The sequence below is a fragment of the Melanostigma gelatinosum genome (assembly GCF_949748355.1).
Source record: "Melanostigma gelatinosum genome assembly, chromosome: 4".
Lineage (NCBI taxonomy): Eukaryota > Metazoa > Chordata > Actinopteri > Perciformes > Zoarcidae > Melanostigma > Melanostigma gelatinosum.
The window spans coordinates 24,893,381-24,908,018 of record NC_136637.1 but is presented as its reverse complement, the minus strand read 5'-3'; the positions used below and the strand labels follow the sequence as shown (position 1 = coordinate 24,908,018).

Genomic DNA, 14,638 nt, shown 5'->3' with positions numbered 1-14,638 from the left:
AACGGCAAATCACAAAATAAAACAACGTCACAATTGACTAAACTCAATAATGTTTGACAAAACAAAACGACAACTAAACAACATGTTGCAACAACATCGCAACATTTCGCAACATGCAAAAACATTTTGTTTCGCGCCCCAGGAGTTCAAGTATGTCGAGGTCTCGTTCATGAGCGAGGCTAAAATGGAGCAGGAGATGGACGGGTACAATGCGGCGTCTGTGTTTATGCAGGCGTTGTACTAGACCGTCGTGGTGATGACGAGGGCGCTCAGCCGGATGGCGAAGCTCTTGATTTACCAGTCCATTTACGCTTTGACCCTCACCAATGGTCATGAGCTTTGGTCGTTGACCAAAACAATGAGATCTTTCTCAAAATTCATGGCATTTTGCATCAAATATCTATATTTTTTTCTCACTCTGAGCCAGAAATCTCCACTTCCGTATCACTAACACACACCAAACCTTCCAGTTTCATTCCAAACTATAGTCTGAAGGGTTTTACCGAGGGCTTTGTTCGTATATATCATTCATAGCCTGATTTATAGAACATTTTATTCCTAAAAACGTCTTTTGTATGTCTGGAAAGCATTTTGTATTTTGTGTGATTAAAAAATAGAATAGAAAATTCGCTCCGATGAAACCTTTGACTAATATGTCAATGAAATGAAACAAGAATTTCGAACCTGGCTTTATCCAATGTTCAGTTTGCTGTTCTGAAGATATATGCAAATTAGCATATATTTAATATAGTACCTCGTTTGCATATTTAAACAGAACATTTCAGAAAACTTGTCGAACAATGTCTTAATGTAAGTAATCCAATGGAGAAGCTTCATGGTGATATCCATTCGTTATGTTTTTGTCCATATTCACCTGAGCTGTCTCCTTTTAAAGTAATCCCACATTAAAGGGAGATGGATGGATACTCCAATGGGTGACGTTCACCTGTGAGCCTTTAATGATTACACAGAGAACACAGAGAGATCTGTATTGAGTCGGACACCTGCTCTGCTAACATGATCATAAATCATCCACCCGTTTGGTTGTAAACTGTCAAGTGTCTGTTACAGTACCCGAGGATTCCAGGTGAACCCTTTTGCTTTCAGTTGAGAACAGATGGTAGCAAAACAGATTTATAGTTCAATGGCATGCCACTTTCCCCAAACCTACAGCGACAACTGTGTCATGAAACGTTGTGTTTGTTTGGACAGGCAGCATGGTTTTTGGGGACAGTGAGTGCTGAGTGATGATCAAAGCTGAAGAGAAGGCCTGACTGGTTGCACTTCCTCCTGTGTCACATTTCTGATGACAGTAACACTCAGAGCTAAAGTAGAGCAAAGAGCAGCAGCAGACCTAATCTGTCATGCGTTTCCTGTGTATGTTGTCACTTTGGGGATTTAAAAAACAAAATCGTACTGGCTAGATCGCACGTAATTGTATGTAATATGTTATCGACCTCCTAAAATGTTTTTTCAAACTCCTTTTGAATTGAGTTTGGTAAACTAATCCAACACTTAACATCAGTTTAAAAGTGTAGTCTTCCACTTATTCTGAGGCTACTTTCTTCACGTATTGTGCAGTATACAAACATTTTATGACAAATTGATGAGCATGAAACAATATTCAATCAGTATTTAAACCCAAACAACCTGCTGATCTGAAAACAAAGCTATTCCTCTGATGATAGTTATATCATCACTTATAACCCAAAGTACAGAAAGTGTCATGAAACCGCACTCATAGTCATAGTCATAGTGACCCCAAGTGGATATGTTGTGCCACTGCAATTTATGACGACAGTCCATGTCCCTTTTTTATTTAAGTTTCCATTAAGCATTGAATGGTATAAAGGTGGCGATGTAGAATTAAATTGATAAGAAACACAACAAAATATACAAAAACATATTCATATATACTTATGCATATGTCCATATATTTAAAAAAAAATGTCAGTCCCGATATCGATACGATACCTGGGCTTTAGGTATCGGCCGATACCTTCAATATTATTTTCCTAACTTAGAACAAAATGTAACAAATAAATACACAGCTATAAATTCACTGAATTGTCAGTTATCTTTAGAATAATACGTTGTACACCAGCAGAAATTACAGCTCAACAAATTGGTCAAAAGTTAAACATGAATTAAAATACCAGTTTACAATGTATATCGTAAACATAGCATTGGATTGAACAGATCGGCTACTTTGCCACAATAGCAGCTGTTTGGGTCAGTATCGGCCTGATTGGAGCATCCCTAATTTAAATGATACAAATAATATCATAATCATGCGTTTACGTCTCAGGTTAAGCCTTCGTAGCACATGTTTGGCTCCATATATAGTCGGGAATAACTTCATAAAAGAAATAAATTCTTACCTCCTACAGTACAATGCGTCTTGAATCAATGGGACCAGGGTCAGAATTCCTCCAATGCAGCAACATGAAGCGTCTTGAGATAAAGGAAACAATAAAATCTCGTATACCTGTTGCTTCATGAAGGACCCCATAATTGGGAATCTCACCACCTCAATTCAACTAACTGACTTGATTGCTGCAGCTCAGGGAAACGCTTTTGTTCAGATAAGAACAGACACTGAACACTGTTACAATGTTGTAATCCTGGGAAGGAAGGCAACAGTCATCACAGATCTAACTCTAGTTGTCTGTCTGCTGGCTTTTCATCTTGTTGCTCCTTCATTAAGAAAATGTAAATCATGTCATAAAGCTGAACCTGTGTGAATGAGACTTTATCTCATCCTAGAGTTGTATCATTCCCGTTCTGGAGGGACTCCTATCACAAAGAGTAGGCCGCTTCTTCTTTGCATGTTGGGTGCCATTACACAGCAGAGAAACAAACACCGTCTTCATCTTAGTGGCACCCATTCACCTTCGAGACAAAGCAAACAGTCAGGGCAGCTATCGTGAGAACACTCAGCCCCCGAGGGCACCGCGAGATAGACAGTCGGATATGCCCTGTTTGCTCATGATTTGAATGCAGTGGTTTTTTTGTGGAGACTAGCATTTTCTCTATTCAAGGTTGAGCTCTGAGTTCAACGACAATATCTTTTTAAAAAAAGACCAAGAATTTAAATAATATGTTATTGAGACTTCACAAACAAAAAAAAAGAAGAGCAGCATGGACTGCCAAACATCCAGAAATGTTTGTGGGATCATTCTGCTCCCTCTGTCCTATATGTGGCTTAAGAGGGAGGGGTTGCTTTCTCAGGACCTTTACCAGAGGGCTGGACTTTGGTGGGACAAGTGGGCCGGCTGCTCTTCCTACAGGATGAGAAGAAAGGAAAGAAATGGAAAACAGGGAGGGCAGAGTGGGGGTTTAGAAAGGCCTTTTCCAGCCCTTCTACTCTTTCAATTTATAGGTCTTCCACACACACACACACACACAGGCACTGACACACACACAGAGCCCAGAAGGCAAAGTCAGGATGTGACATCATCCACAGGAAGAGAAGCCAAACAACTTTTTTCTCCCTTTACTGTCTGTGCTGCTGAGTGAAGTTGGAGCCTCTCGGTCTGTTCGTGGCCGGCAGAGAGGGAGTGGATCCAGAGGAGTTAGAGGGGGCAGAGCAGCTGGATCTGTCCTCCACGGGGAGATTAAAACCAAGGGCTCCGGCGCCTGAATCCTCCTTCAACTTCTCACAACTTCCCACCACATTCCTCTGCGGTAGGATTTCAGCCAGGTACAGTGCAGACAGCTTTTTTCTCTCCCCCGATTCTGTAATCTCTTGTTTTTGATCTCCCTCTTCCTTTGTTTCTGGTTACCGAGACTTGCAGTGCCTTCTTTTTCTTTTTCTTCTCTTTCTTTCTCATTTGTGTGTTGGGTCTTGGGAGGGCTTTTGCTGGTCTGCAGTTGTCAGAGGCAAACTGCAGAAAAGCCATTAAAGTATGCCAACAGTGCGTGATCAGACATGTTTCATTCCGAGGCTGTTGAAGCAGGGAGGGAGATGTAAAGTGATCAATACAAAAAGTCCCTCTGTCCCACATGCTGTCACTTTTTGTTGAAACCCTTCCTGGCTTCAGTACAAAGAGTGTCCAAGTTCAATATTTGGCTGAAACCGTGTCTCCCTATGGAGAAGTGAATGGCATGTTGTAACTGTGAGCCTTCCTCAGAAAGCCCTTTTGTTATGGACACATTAAGAGCTATCTCATGACCACGTATTCACGCTCCCCCAGTGCTGAGCTGACTGTGAAAGCTAGTGGAAAGAAAGAGTACCCTTCTCATATATCAAATGCTGTTTGCATTTCAAATCATCACTGTTCGCTCAAAAGGATAAGAGTGAACAGAACCCTATTTTTCTGAAATGAGGTACTAGGTCAACAGAAGTTCACAACAAACCACCGTATCAGTGCTCAGCCTATAATGTCAGCACAGATGATAATGCGGGGACAAAAAAAAAAACCCTTCTCCTTATTGGAGTCAGAGGGAAACAACCACAGGAAACGCTGAGACCGGCAGTTCAAAATGGGACACAAATGCGGATATAGTATCATGTTGCAACCACAGTCACTTGAATGTCCCTGCAGTGTCAACATCTGTGGGAGCAACATATGCTGCAGCCTTCCACGTTGCTGGATGGAAACACACAACTCAGTGGAGTGTAACACAATGAAATGTAACCCTTTCAGATATGTGACGTACCTAGATTGTATCTCTCACAAACTGCCCACCTCACTTTCCTATAACAACCTACAGTATGTAGTTAATATTCAAATGCGGGCATTATTGTTTTATTAGCATAACAATGAAGGCTTTGGATCACATAACGGTTCAGCGAGGGCATACTCCTGATCAGTGTGTAATATCTGCCAGGCGGTGATTAGCACTGTGACTGCACAGCAGTCTCACTGTAGTCTGAGATCACAAGATACATCGTCTCTCTCGGCCTAATCAAGCTCTTATAAGTGAAACAGTTATTGAATCGTTTGGTACCCGCCACTGTGCGTATATATACAGGTATTTTGATATTTTGACTCTTTAATATATTTATGCTTCGTTTTTCTCGCGGCCATTGTTGTTGTCTTTAACTTATTACGTTGCTTTCTTGGCCAGGTCGCCCTTGTAAAAAAAAACGAGTTGATCTCACTGAGTCACGTGGTTAAAAGTGGGTTTAGTAAAAATACAAAAATAGCATAAAAAGATAATCGTATGTCAATAATGTACTGTTTGTGTGTCATATCCAAAGAGTCATCTCCCAGAAATTTGTTTTTAAACCAAACTTAAAGTTTTGCCATCATAGCATCCAGTGTTCTGAGTGAGACGCAGCATGCCATTCATCTTCTCAATTATGCTTGACTGTAGTGGCCTGAACTTTGCCACAACCGACTAAAACCGTTGCTATTTTCATCAGCGTGTGCCACTGAAGATCTTGTGAAAAGGTCATCTCAGTCACACAAAGCGACGAAGGCCCATTTGGGACGAACTCACTAGTTTGTTAGTTGGCAGTGATACAGTTTTACATGCTTTGGCCCACATGAGTCATTTTAATGATCTACTTCTTGTTTGGCTTGTGTATTTAAATATCATGCCTACACAATAGTGATATGTTTGTAGGTATACCTTTGATGTTACCTTTATGTTTTGGATTATTCTGGTTTAAAGCAGCTTGATTGACAGGAAATTAATGAGCCTTTGACTTCTCTTGTTCTTCTTCTTGTTCTTCTTGTTCTTCTTGTTCTTCTTCTTCTTGTTCTTCTTCTTCTTCTTCTTCTTCTTCTTCTTCTTCCTCTTCTTCTTCACAGAAACGTCCCGCCATCTGAAAACAAGATCTCCCTGCAATCTTTACACGACAGGCTCTGACCCCCATTTGACCTGATTTCCGAGCTGAAACGTGCCTGGTGCCATCGCTCAGGAAAGGTCACGCTTTGTCAAACTCAAAACGAATTATTATTCTGGAGAGCTCACTCTCCCCTTATCACAGGGGAATCGGCTGAGTCAATGGCGCTGTGTCTCGGACAAGTCTTCAGCAAAGACAAAACATTCAGGCCGAGGAAGCGCTTCGAGCCGGGCACCCAGCGCTTTGAACTCTACAAGAAGGCCCAGGCCTCGCTCAAGTCCGGCTTGGACCTGAGGAAGGTGGTTCAGCTGCCGGAGGGGGAGAACATCAACGACTGGATTGCCGTTCACGTGGTTGATTTTTTTAACAGGATCAACTTGATCTACGGCACGGTGAGCGAGTACTGCTCCGAGCGCACCTGTCCCATCATGTCTGGGGGGCTGAGGTACGAGTACAGGTGGCAGGACGGCGACGACTACAAGAAACCCACCAAGCTGCCCGCTCTCAAGTACATGAACCTGATGATGGACTGGATCGAGTCGCTCATCAACAATGAAGACATCTTCCCCACCAGAGTAGGTGTGTGAGGAGTCTTGCAAATGAAGGCGTCAGACTGTTATTGAGTGTGACGGAAGCCTAATGCCTGATTGATTGCTGCACTGACGTTGTGCTGCATCAGTGCTGAAGTGTCTGCCTGGAGTGCAGTGTTGTTCCCCTTCATTAACATCTCAAATGGGATGATAAAGTTCAAGCAGGGGTTAATTAAACAATGAGGTTGACATTTAGAGGAGACTGGACGGGTGATTGTGGTGATATTTTATCCCAGCAGCAGATTTGACAATCAACATTTGTTAGAGGAGAGAATGGAGGGGCCTCTCTGTGTGTGATTTTCCTCTGGGAGCTCTGCTTCCCCCCTGCAGTCCATAGGCATGCAGGTCAGGTGAAACTTACCTCTAGGTGTAAAAGGGTTTTGCCTACTTGTTCGACTGAAGATTGCCAGTTTCCCTACCTTTTTACCCAGTGTGTGCTCAATCTTCCATGGCCTCTTCCATGGAGTACATGTACGTCTGGCTGAGGATCACGGCTCCAGTGAGCTCCAGTTTCATCAACATAGTACCTCAAAAGAGGCAGATGATTGATGCTGTTGAGGAGAAATTATTACTTGTATTACTTACAGAATATTACATCTATTAAAAGATGGGATTCAATTATATAAAATGATTAACTTCATGTCTCAGATTTAATCAAGCAAATTCGCAGGTGGAAGTCTACTATTGTCTGTAACACGTTTCTCCTTTCTACACACTAGGTATACCTTTCCCCAAGAACTTCCAGCAGGTGTGCAAGAAGATCCTGAGCCGCCTCTTCAGGGTGTTTGTGCACGTTTACATCCATCACTTTGACAGCATCTGCAGCATGGGTGCAGAGGCCCACATCAATACCTGCTACAAGCACTACTACTATTTCATCTCGGAGTTCAACCTCATCGATCACTCGGAACTGGAGCCCCTGGTGAGACAATAGCAACGACCTCAGATGTGTGAGGGTGACGACAGGGAGCAGGAGAAAGAGGATCAAATGGATGTTTTGTGTTGGGAGGGGTTGTCAGTCTCACTCCCATAACTGTCAGTCTTGCAGAAAACATCAGCCACCCTGCCATCTATAACCTTGATGTGCAGCATGCTTGGTGAGGTTGAGTTTTGTTGAATGTAGTGAGGCAGCGTTTGTGTTGCTGTCGGGCCCCATCACAGATGAGCAGATGGAGAATGGTCCTCCGAGCGTCAATAAAAAGCTTCAGTTATCATCATGATGAAGCCCGGGCCGCGTAATCCCCCCTCATAAAGCGAAACGGGGATGAGACATTTATGGCAACACTCCGCTGAAAGGATGAGTCTTGTAAACAGACCCTGTTTTGTCGTTCCACCTTTGGTACCCAAGGCAATTCTTTTTGTTGTTTGTCTTATAGGAATTTTCTGTCTCACGATAAGAAATAATGTTCTTCATACGGAAAGTGTAGATAGCCCTTATTAACAATCATTCATCTCGTCGTACAATATCATTTTGATGTGTTAAACGTGTCTTTTCTTTTCCTACAGAAAGCGATGACAGAGAAGATATGCAATTAAACAAAACCACAAGGACAAAAGGAGTTTACATTTTGACGTTATCTGAGCCCTGTGAGAAGTCATCGCCTTCAAAACACTCAAAACAAAGAACAATTTTACATCACGTTGTATGAGTGGTTTTCTAAGCATAACTGGGAAGGTCCACCAACTTACCACATTTCTGCAGATGGTGGCAGTGCCTTCAGGTTTTTACTTACAGTGAGGTTGTGCTTGGTGCCATCATTATAGGACTTTGTGTTGGATTATAATACATCCTCCTGTACTTGTGCGTATTCTTTCCTCCTGTGCATGTATGTTTGACCTTTTTATATCCAGTGTTAAGTCATTGTTGAATGTTTATATTGTTGTAAATGTGTGTATTTTTTTGTACAGTTTGAACATAAAAATGCAGTCTAAAAATGCTTTTGAAAATGTGTACAATTCACAAGACAACAAGATGAGTATTAAAAATGTATCTATTTGGTTTAAAGGTTTGGTCTGCTTCAGGCCTTTATAGTTTCAGGCCAAAACCAACACAGATGAAGCTTTCACCAGATAAATAAGAAGTGTTATCAAAAATATCAATGACATAACATTGTAGGTATGTGGCGTGAGCCATACTTAATCTTATAAGTGATGCTGACCTGCCAAACCTGTGCTTCTGTAAATAAATCGCATCATCATGCACAAGAAAATCCCCACTATACGTGGTGCGGGGTGTGGCGGGGAGTCAAGTGAAGTGACGTGGGAGAGGTAGCCGTATTCTCGACCAATGGGAGAAGGTGGGTTTGCAAAAAGGGGCGTCTGTTTATGTGTTTTCCCGTCCTGCGCGTCACTGACTGAAATTTCAGCTAGTGATGCGTGCTTACATCAGCTGTGAGAGGCTTTGACAGAGGGGACTTGGCTGGTTTGGACCATTTGGATCCAGAGTTAGACTGGTTTGTTGTATTTCCTTTTTCTGTTTCACGAAACTTTACTGTTATTTAAACACCAACTACCCCAAAACTAGCGAAGGGACGAACATTTGGTAGGACAAGCTAGCTAAGGGTACTTGCTAGCTAGCTAGCTGGGGTTAACGACAATAGCATCCATGGTTGTACAGTCACCAGTGAACGCTAACGCTCAGCTTTACACACGAGTGGTTCATCGTTTAGTCGTTGCTGCCTCTTGGTCGGAGTACCTCGATTTATGTAGAAACAGTGCGAATGTGAAGTAACAATGTAGCAAATGTTAGCTGCATAATGCTAAAGCTAACCTACCGTAGCAGATCTTAACCTTATTGTGTCACTCAACAACCAGACCGAAAGAAAGTTTGACACAAGAGAGTGAAAGAAAGAGGAAACTGTTCCTGCTGTTTCATTTGCTATATTCCCTTTGACCTAAATAGCTTGTCATCGTGTATATTTATGTATCTGCTGATGCAGTTTGTTCCAGACTAACTCAGTATTTGTTACTCTCAGTTGGCAGATATGGTGAGGCACAGCATGATGACAGAGGTGCAGACCTTCCAGCACTCCCTCCAGGTAAGATCTGTTCTCTTAATTCTGGCGATTTAAAACCCTTTCACTTTTAACTTTAACGTGTTAGAAACGCACAAGCTGCCAGGACGCAGTTCACAGACTGTCAAGGCTGTCAGAACAGAAATGCAGAAGTCTCATCATTTTCCATGAGTCACGCACGATCAGTGTTTGTGTAAAGGCTTCTGGTAATAACCAGGGTGAGGTAAGGCCTGATGTAGTATTTCCTGCATTCGCATCAGGCTGTTTTGGCAGGTTGCCAAAGGGGAAGATGAGATGAGATTGGTTGTAATAGGAGTTATACATCATGCAAACACATACATTATGCAACATAAGTTGTTATCATGTATAAGGGTAATAAGCCTGTTGTGTGGGACATTTTTAGTTGTTTTTTTTGTAATTTCACACTGAGAACAAAGTGAGAGTATTATGTATTCCATCTCGTGCTTTCTCTACTGTACCACCACCTGATCTCACTCTGGATACTCTCGCACTCCCTCCCCCCTCCCATGCGGCCTCCTTCGCTCTGTTACAGGGTAACTCCCTGGCTTTGGGCCAAGTGGGGCAGAACTGTGGGGGAACTCAGGAGAACGGGGTCGCTTCAGAGGAGAGACAGCACCTTTCCCAAGGCCCAGAAGGTACGACAGCTCTATGATTCACAACAGCTCTGGAGCTACTGAAACGTTCGGTGCACACAGTAACACTCTGGCAAACTCTGTACTGTTTTAACGAATTTGCTTGCAAATGGGTTCTTTTGTGTCGCCACAGAAATCGAGAAAAGCCAGCCAGTGAATATCCCAGATGCAGCTAAACGAAAAAAGAAGAAAAGAACCAGAGCGACCGACAGCTCCACGGGCACCTTTGATGGTAATGAAGCTGATGTTATTGGCGAAACATCAAAAATGTAAAGATGACACAAGCATGTACTGCAGTCCCATAATGATACTGTTTCTTCAGATCTCTACAAACTGATGGATGAGGTGCTCGGTCAAGGGGCGTATGCTAAAGTTCAAGGATGCATAAGTCTGCAGAACGGACAGGAGTATGCTGTGAAGGTGAGTACGGATCATTTTAGGTCACAAAGTTATTTGTTATTTTGATTAAGGAAATGCTGAGACAGCTTGTTGGACGCTGTTTCTCAGTTCATTACTTATTATGTGATCATGCTGATGGACAACCGTGACACAGAAAGTTGTGGAAATAGTTTTGGATCAAATCTTTGGCAAGTGTTTGCATAAATGCTTTGACTTTTTATACGTTTCATGTATTTAATATGTTTTGTTTTACAAAGATCGTAGAGAAGAGTGCAGGGCACAGCCGCAGCAGAGTCTTTCGAGAAGTGGAAACTCTCTACCAGTGTCAAGGAAACAAGTGAGTGTATTTTGTAAAAGACATTTTTTAATTAAAACAAACCGGATGAAACCGATTCTAATCCGTATCCTGACCTATCTTTTGATCCAGCAACATTTTGGAATTGATCCAGTTCTTTGAAGACAGCTCCTGCTTTTATTTGGTGTTTGAAAAGCTGCGTGGTGGTAAGTATAAATGAATAATGTTAACAGTTAAATCTGCTCACACATAGCTTTTTGTCTCTTGATAAACACGCAGATTGCTGCAACAATTGTCTTCTCTTCCTTCAGGCTCCATTCTCACACACATCCAGAACCGGAAGCACTTTGACGAGCTGGAGGCCAGTAAGGTGGTCCGGGACATTGCACAAGCTCTTGACTTCCTTCACACTAAAGGTAGGTCAACAACCACACGGCTGTTCCGTGAAAGTCCAAAGAGAATAGCTGTGGGTTATTCATTTATTTTCATTTTTCGTCATGGTGACTGTGCTCTTTCTACAGGCATTGCCCATAGAGACCTTAAGCTGGAGAACATCCTTTGTGAATACACTGATCGGGTAAGTGACTTTTTAAAGGACGGGAAGCTGAAGGACATTTGTGTTTCCTCGAGGTGTAGAGTGTACAAGTATAATGCTTTTCCTCCGTCTTTCTACGCAGGTGTCCCCAGTAAAGATCTGTGATTTTGACTTGGGAAGTGGAGTGAAGCTCAGCAGTGCCTGTACGCCCATAACGACTCCAGAGCTCACCACACCGGTAACGGTCTAGTTTTAAATTCATGACACACACACTGAACCAAACGTATGGAAAACAAGTTACGTGACTCTCCCGTGTGTTTTTTGTTTCTCTCAGTGTGGCTCAGCAGAGTACATGGCTCCAGAAGTAGTGGAGGTGTTCACGGACGAGGCCTCTTTCTACGACAAACGCTGTGACCTGTGGAGTCTCGGGGTCATCCTCTACATCCTGCTGAGCGGCAGCCCCCCCTTCACGGGCCACTGTGGCACCGACTGTGGATGGGACCGGGGAGAAACCTGCAGAACCTGCCAGGTACGAGCCTCTTAGTTTAGCCATATCTGATTTTAAGTGAGGAAGTCTCTCTATAGCTTGATGAACATGTGACTGCATCTGTACTTCTGGACATGAATTGTTTTTTGATTTTCTGAGTCGGGGGTTTAATGTTAAATCCTTCAGCAGCATTTAGTCTGCACCAGACTTTCATTCAGGCACCTCTGTGCTTCAGCTTGAAGAATGTTGCCGTCCTGCTTCACCACAAATACACAACAACAGTTTAACAGGATGTCGGGTCGCATTCTCTCCGCAGAGTCACCTGTTTGAGAGCATCCAGCAGGGCAAGTATGAATTTCCGGACAAGGACTGGGATCACATCACAGAGGGAGCCAAGGATCTCATCTCCAAGCTGTTGGTTCGGGACGCAACTCTACGCCTCAGTGCTGCTCGGGTCCTCAAGCACCCTTGGGTGCAAGGGGTGGGTGTCATTAGATCTGCTGATGCATCTCACACGCAAGGCCACTGTATCACTCATCCAATGCTACTTTGTGTTGTATTTAAAGCAATTATTAATTCATTTATTTTTACAGAACGCACCAGAGAGAGGTCTTCCAACTCCTCATGTTCTACAGAGGTAAGGCAGCTAAGAAAGTCACATCAGATGCATTTATGAAGTTTATAAGGTGCTTAAAACTAAATTGTGTGAAAACTCTGATGATTTGGTGAAAACATGCAACCATCTCATAAATCCTCTTCTGCCTCCTCTCTTCCTCCAGGAACAGCAGCACCAAAGACCTGAGCCAGTTTGCAGCAGAAGCCATCGCCTTTAACCGGCAGCTATCTCAGCACGACGAGCAGCAGGAGGACGTGGGGGCCATCGTTTGCTCCATGAGGCTTTCTCCTCCCTCCAACTCCAGACTGGCCCGCAGACGGGCGCAGACCAACGCCCTGCGCTCCAGCGACTTCGCACCCGCGTCGGACGACCTCACGGCCTGAAGGACCACTAAAAGTCCCCTCGGTGTGTTTCCTGACTCATTTTAGCCTCTGCCTGCTCCTTGCGTGTGTTTTTTTAAATTATTTTTTCACCAGCAGCCTTTTAGGATCAGCCGCACTGTAACTGTTGTTGGTGTTGAAGCTCTGTCCCATGGCCAGTAATGTTATCACCTGGACAGAGTTTGAGCACTGACGGTTAATCGTCGGCTACCACTTCCTTATTGATTTTAAAACGAGAACTGTTTAATTTGACAACAGCTTTTGGGGTTTACTGTTATTATATGTAGATATTTATTTTCTATTCAATGATTCAGTTTAGCAGAAACCGCCCTTAATGCCTGTATGAGTACATATCATTATTAACACAGCATTACGTGGGTTCAGCACAGTTTTGCAGCTGTTACTGTTTTAATGTAATGTTATCAAATATTGATGGATTTTATTTTTCTTGTTGTCCAACTGTGAATTCGTTAATATTTAATTTAAATGTTGCTTATTTTTTTTCGTTCACTGGAGGAAAGGGATGAGTTCTCTTTTATGTTTTGCTTTTTGAAGCTTGTCAGTGTATTTGGTTTGATTGTGGTTCAATTGATAAACACTTAAAGGAGACTGCTCATCAGGGAAAATGGGCTTTTCTCCACGCTACATCATTTTTTAAACTTTTTTTTTTTTTTTTTAAAGTCAGTCGAGGCTACGTAGACCTTACAGAACGTGCAGGACGGTGAATGGATGTTGACAGTTTGAGAAGACTCTTCGATCAAATAGTTTTTTATTTCTTATCGTTCTTTCACTTCAACACAAGCTACCTGTAGCACTGACGTACTTTAACATAAGTCGCTGTTTTCATTTATCTGAAAGGGAGAATATTGTTTTGTATGTAAGTGAACTCAACACCTGCGGTGATGTTTTAACAACCGTTTAATCCTCATTAGAGTCCGTTTCCTCTGACTCTTCGCACGTTTTGTTACTAAACATCCCAAAGAGACTCTTAGTTTCTTATTGATCTGATATGCGTGTGTGTTTTTACTCTGCTGAATTGAAATGTGAGAATTGTTTTTGTTTGTAGCTGAAGACTTGAGACTTGAAGAGGGTTCATGAACAGTTGATGTTACACTTTGTAGTGAGGTGACGAATGGATTCATTTTTATATTTGTATATTATTTAGTTTTGGTTCTGTGACTCGCTCCGAGTGTGCCGATGGAAAATAATAACGGACGGACTAACCGAGGTTTTGAGTCCATCAAGTTCCTTTTCTAATTTTAAAGAAGGCAGTCCATCACCTTTCTATTTCCCTAATCACCCAATTAACTCTCTGTGTTGCACCCGTTAAATGACACATCTCCCTGATTTCACACTGTTGCCATGGACACCCCATCCCTATAGCAACACTGGGCCATCAGAGGCTGACGGGGATTTGCTCGGAGTGAAAAAAAAAACCCACTCGGTATGTTGAAGCCCTCTCACTCCCATTATGAATCTTAAATGGACTTCTAATGTAATATCACATGAAATGCAGTTATGGGGTCCGATGCATAAAGCTCTGTATGGAGCACATTTTCACTGGTGTGCTGTATTCTCAATAAAAAAAATATCCTCAAACATATTCGCCTGTCTAATCTGTGTTACATTCGTTTGTCAATTTATGCTTTCTTTCTTTAATGCAAGTTCTGGTTCAGGTGTGTTGAGTAAGTGTGGTTTGGCGCTTCAGTCGAGTCCTTGGATGCTGAGAGGATGCTGAAGGGACAGGAAGCCGGTGCGGTTAACCCGCACAAACACTGATCAGACAGCAACGCTCAGACGGAAGCCGTGTCCTTGTTAAGACTTATTTTAAAGCAGCGGAGAAGCGTGTGTATCCACATAAACTGAGTCGTT

At 42.7% G+C, this 14,638-nt stretch overlaps 2 protein-coding genes across 3 annotated transcripts; both read left to right on the top strand.

Annotated features, from left to right (window-relative positions):
* The first annotated feature begins 3,426 nt into the window (after positions 1 to 3,426).
* On the top strand, positions 3,427 to 8,315 carry mob3c (MOB kinase activator 3C). Its single transcript, XM_079266796.1, has 4 exons — positions 3,427 to 3,703; positions 5,763 to 6,376; positions 7,107 to 7,309; positions 7,894 to 8,315. The coding sequence occupies exons 2-4, from the start codon at positions 5,959 to 5,961 to the stop codon at positions 7,921 to 7,923; spliced, it is 651 nt and encodes a 216-aa protein (XP_079122922.1). The 5' UTR covers positions 3,427 to 3,703; positions 5,763 to 5,958; the 3' UTR covers positions 7,924 to 8,315.
* A 432-nt stretch (positions 8,316 to 8,747) lies between these two features.
* mknk1 (MAPK interacting serine/threonine kinase 1) lies at positions 8,748 to 14,353 on the top strand. Of its 2 annotated transcripts, XM_079267732.1 has the most exons (14): positions 8,748 to 8,840; positions 9,363 to 9,425; positions 9,955 to 10,057; positions 10,188 to 10,286; positions 10,377 to 10,474; positions 10,711 to 10,790; positions 10,881 to 10,954; positions 11,060 to 11,164; positions 11,270 to 11,325; positions 11,426 to 11,521; positions 11,618 to 11,812; positions 12,087 to 12,251; positions 12,364 to 12,407; positions 12,550 to 14,353. In XM_079267732.1, exons 2-14 carry the CDS (start codon positions 9,372 to 9,374, stop codon positions 12,767 to 12,769), a joined length of 1,389 nt encoding a protein of 462 aa, XP_079123858.1. In that variant the 5' UTR covers positions 8,748 to 8,840; positions 9,363 to 9,371; the 3' UTR covers positions 12,770 to 14,353. The 2 variants fall into 2 exon arrangements, with proteins under 2 accessions (XP_079123858.1, XP_079123857.1); XM_079267731.1 differs by having other exon boundaries at positions 11,060 to 11,325.
* Positions 14,354 to 14,638: the final 285 nt, after the last annotated feature.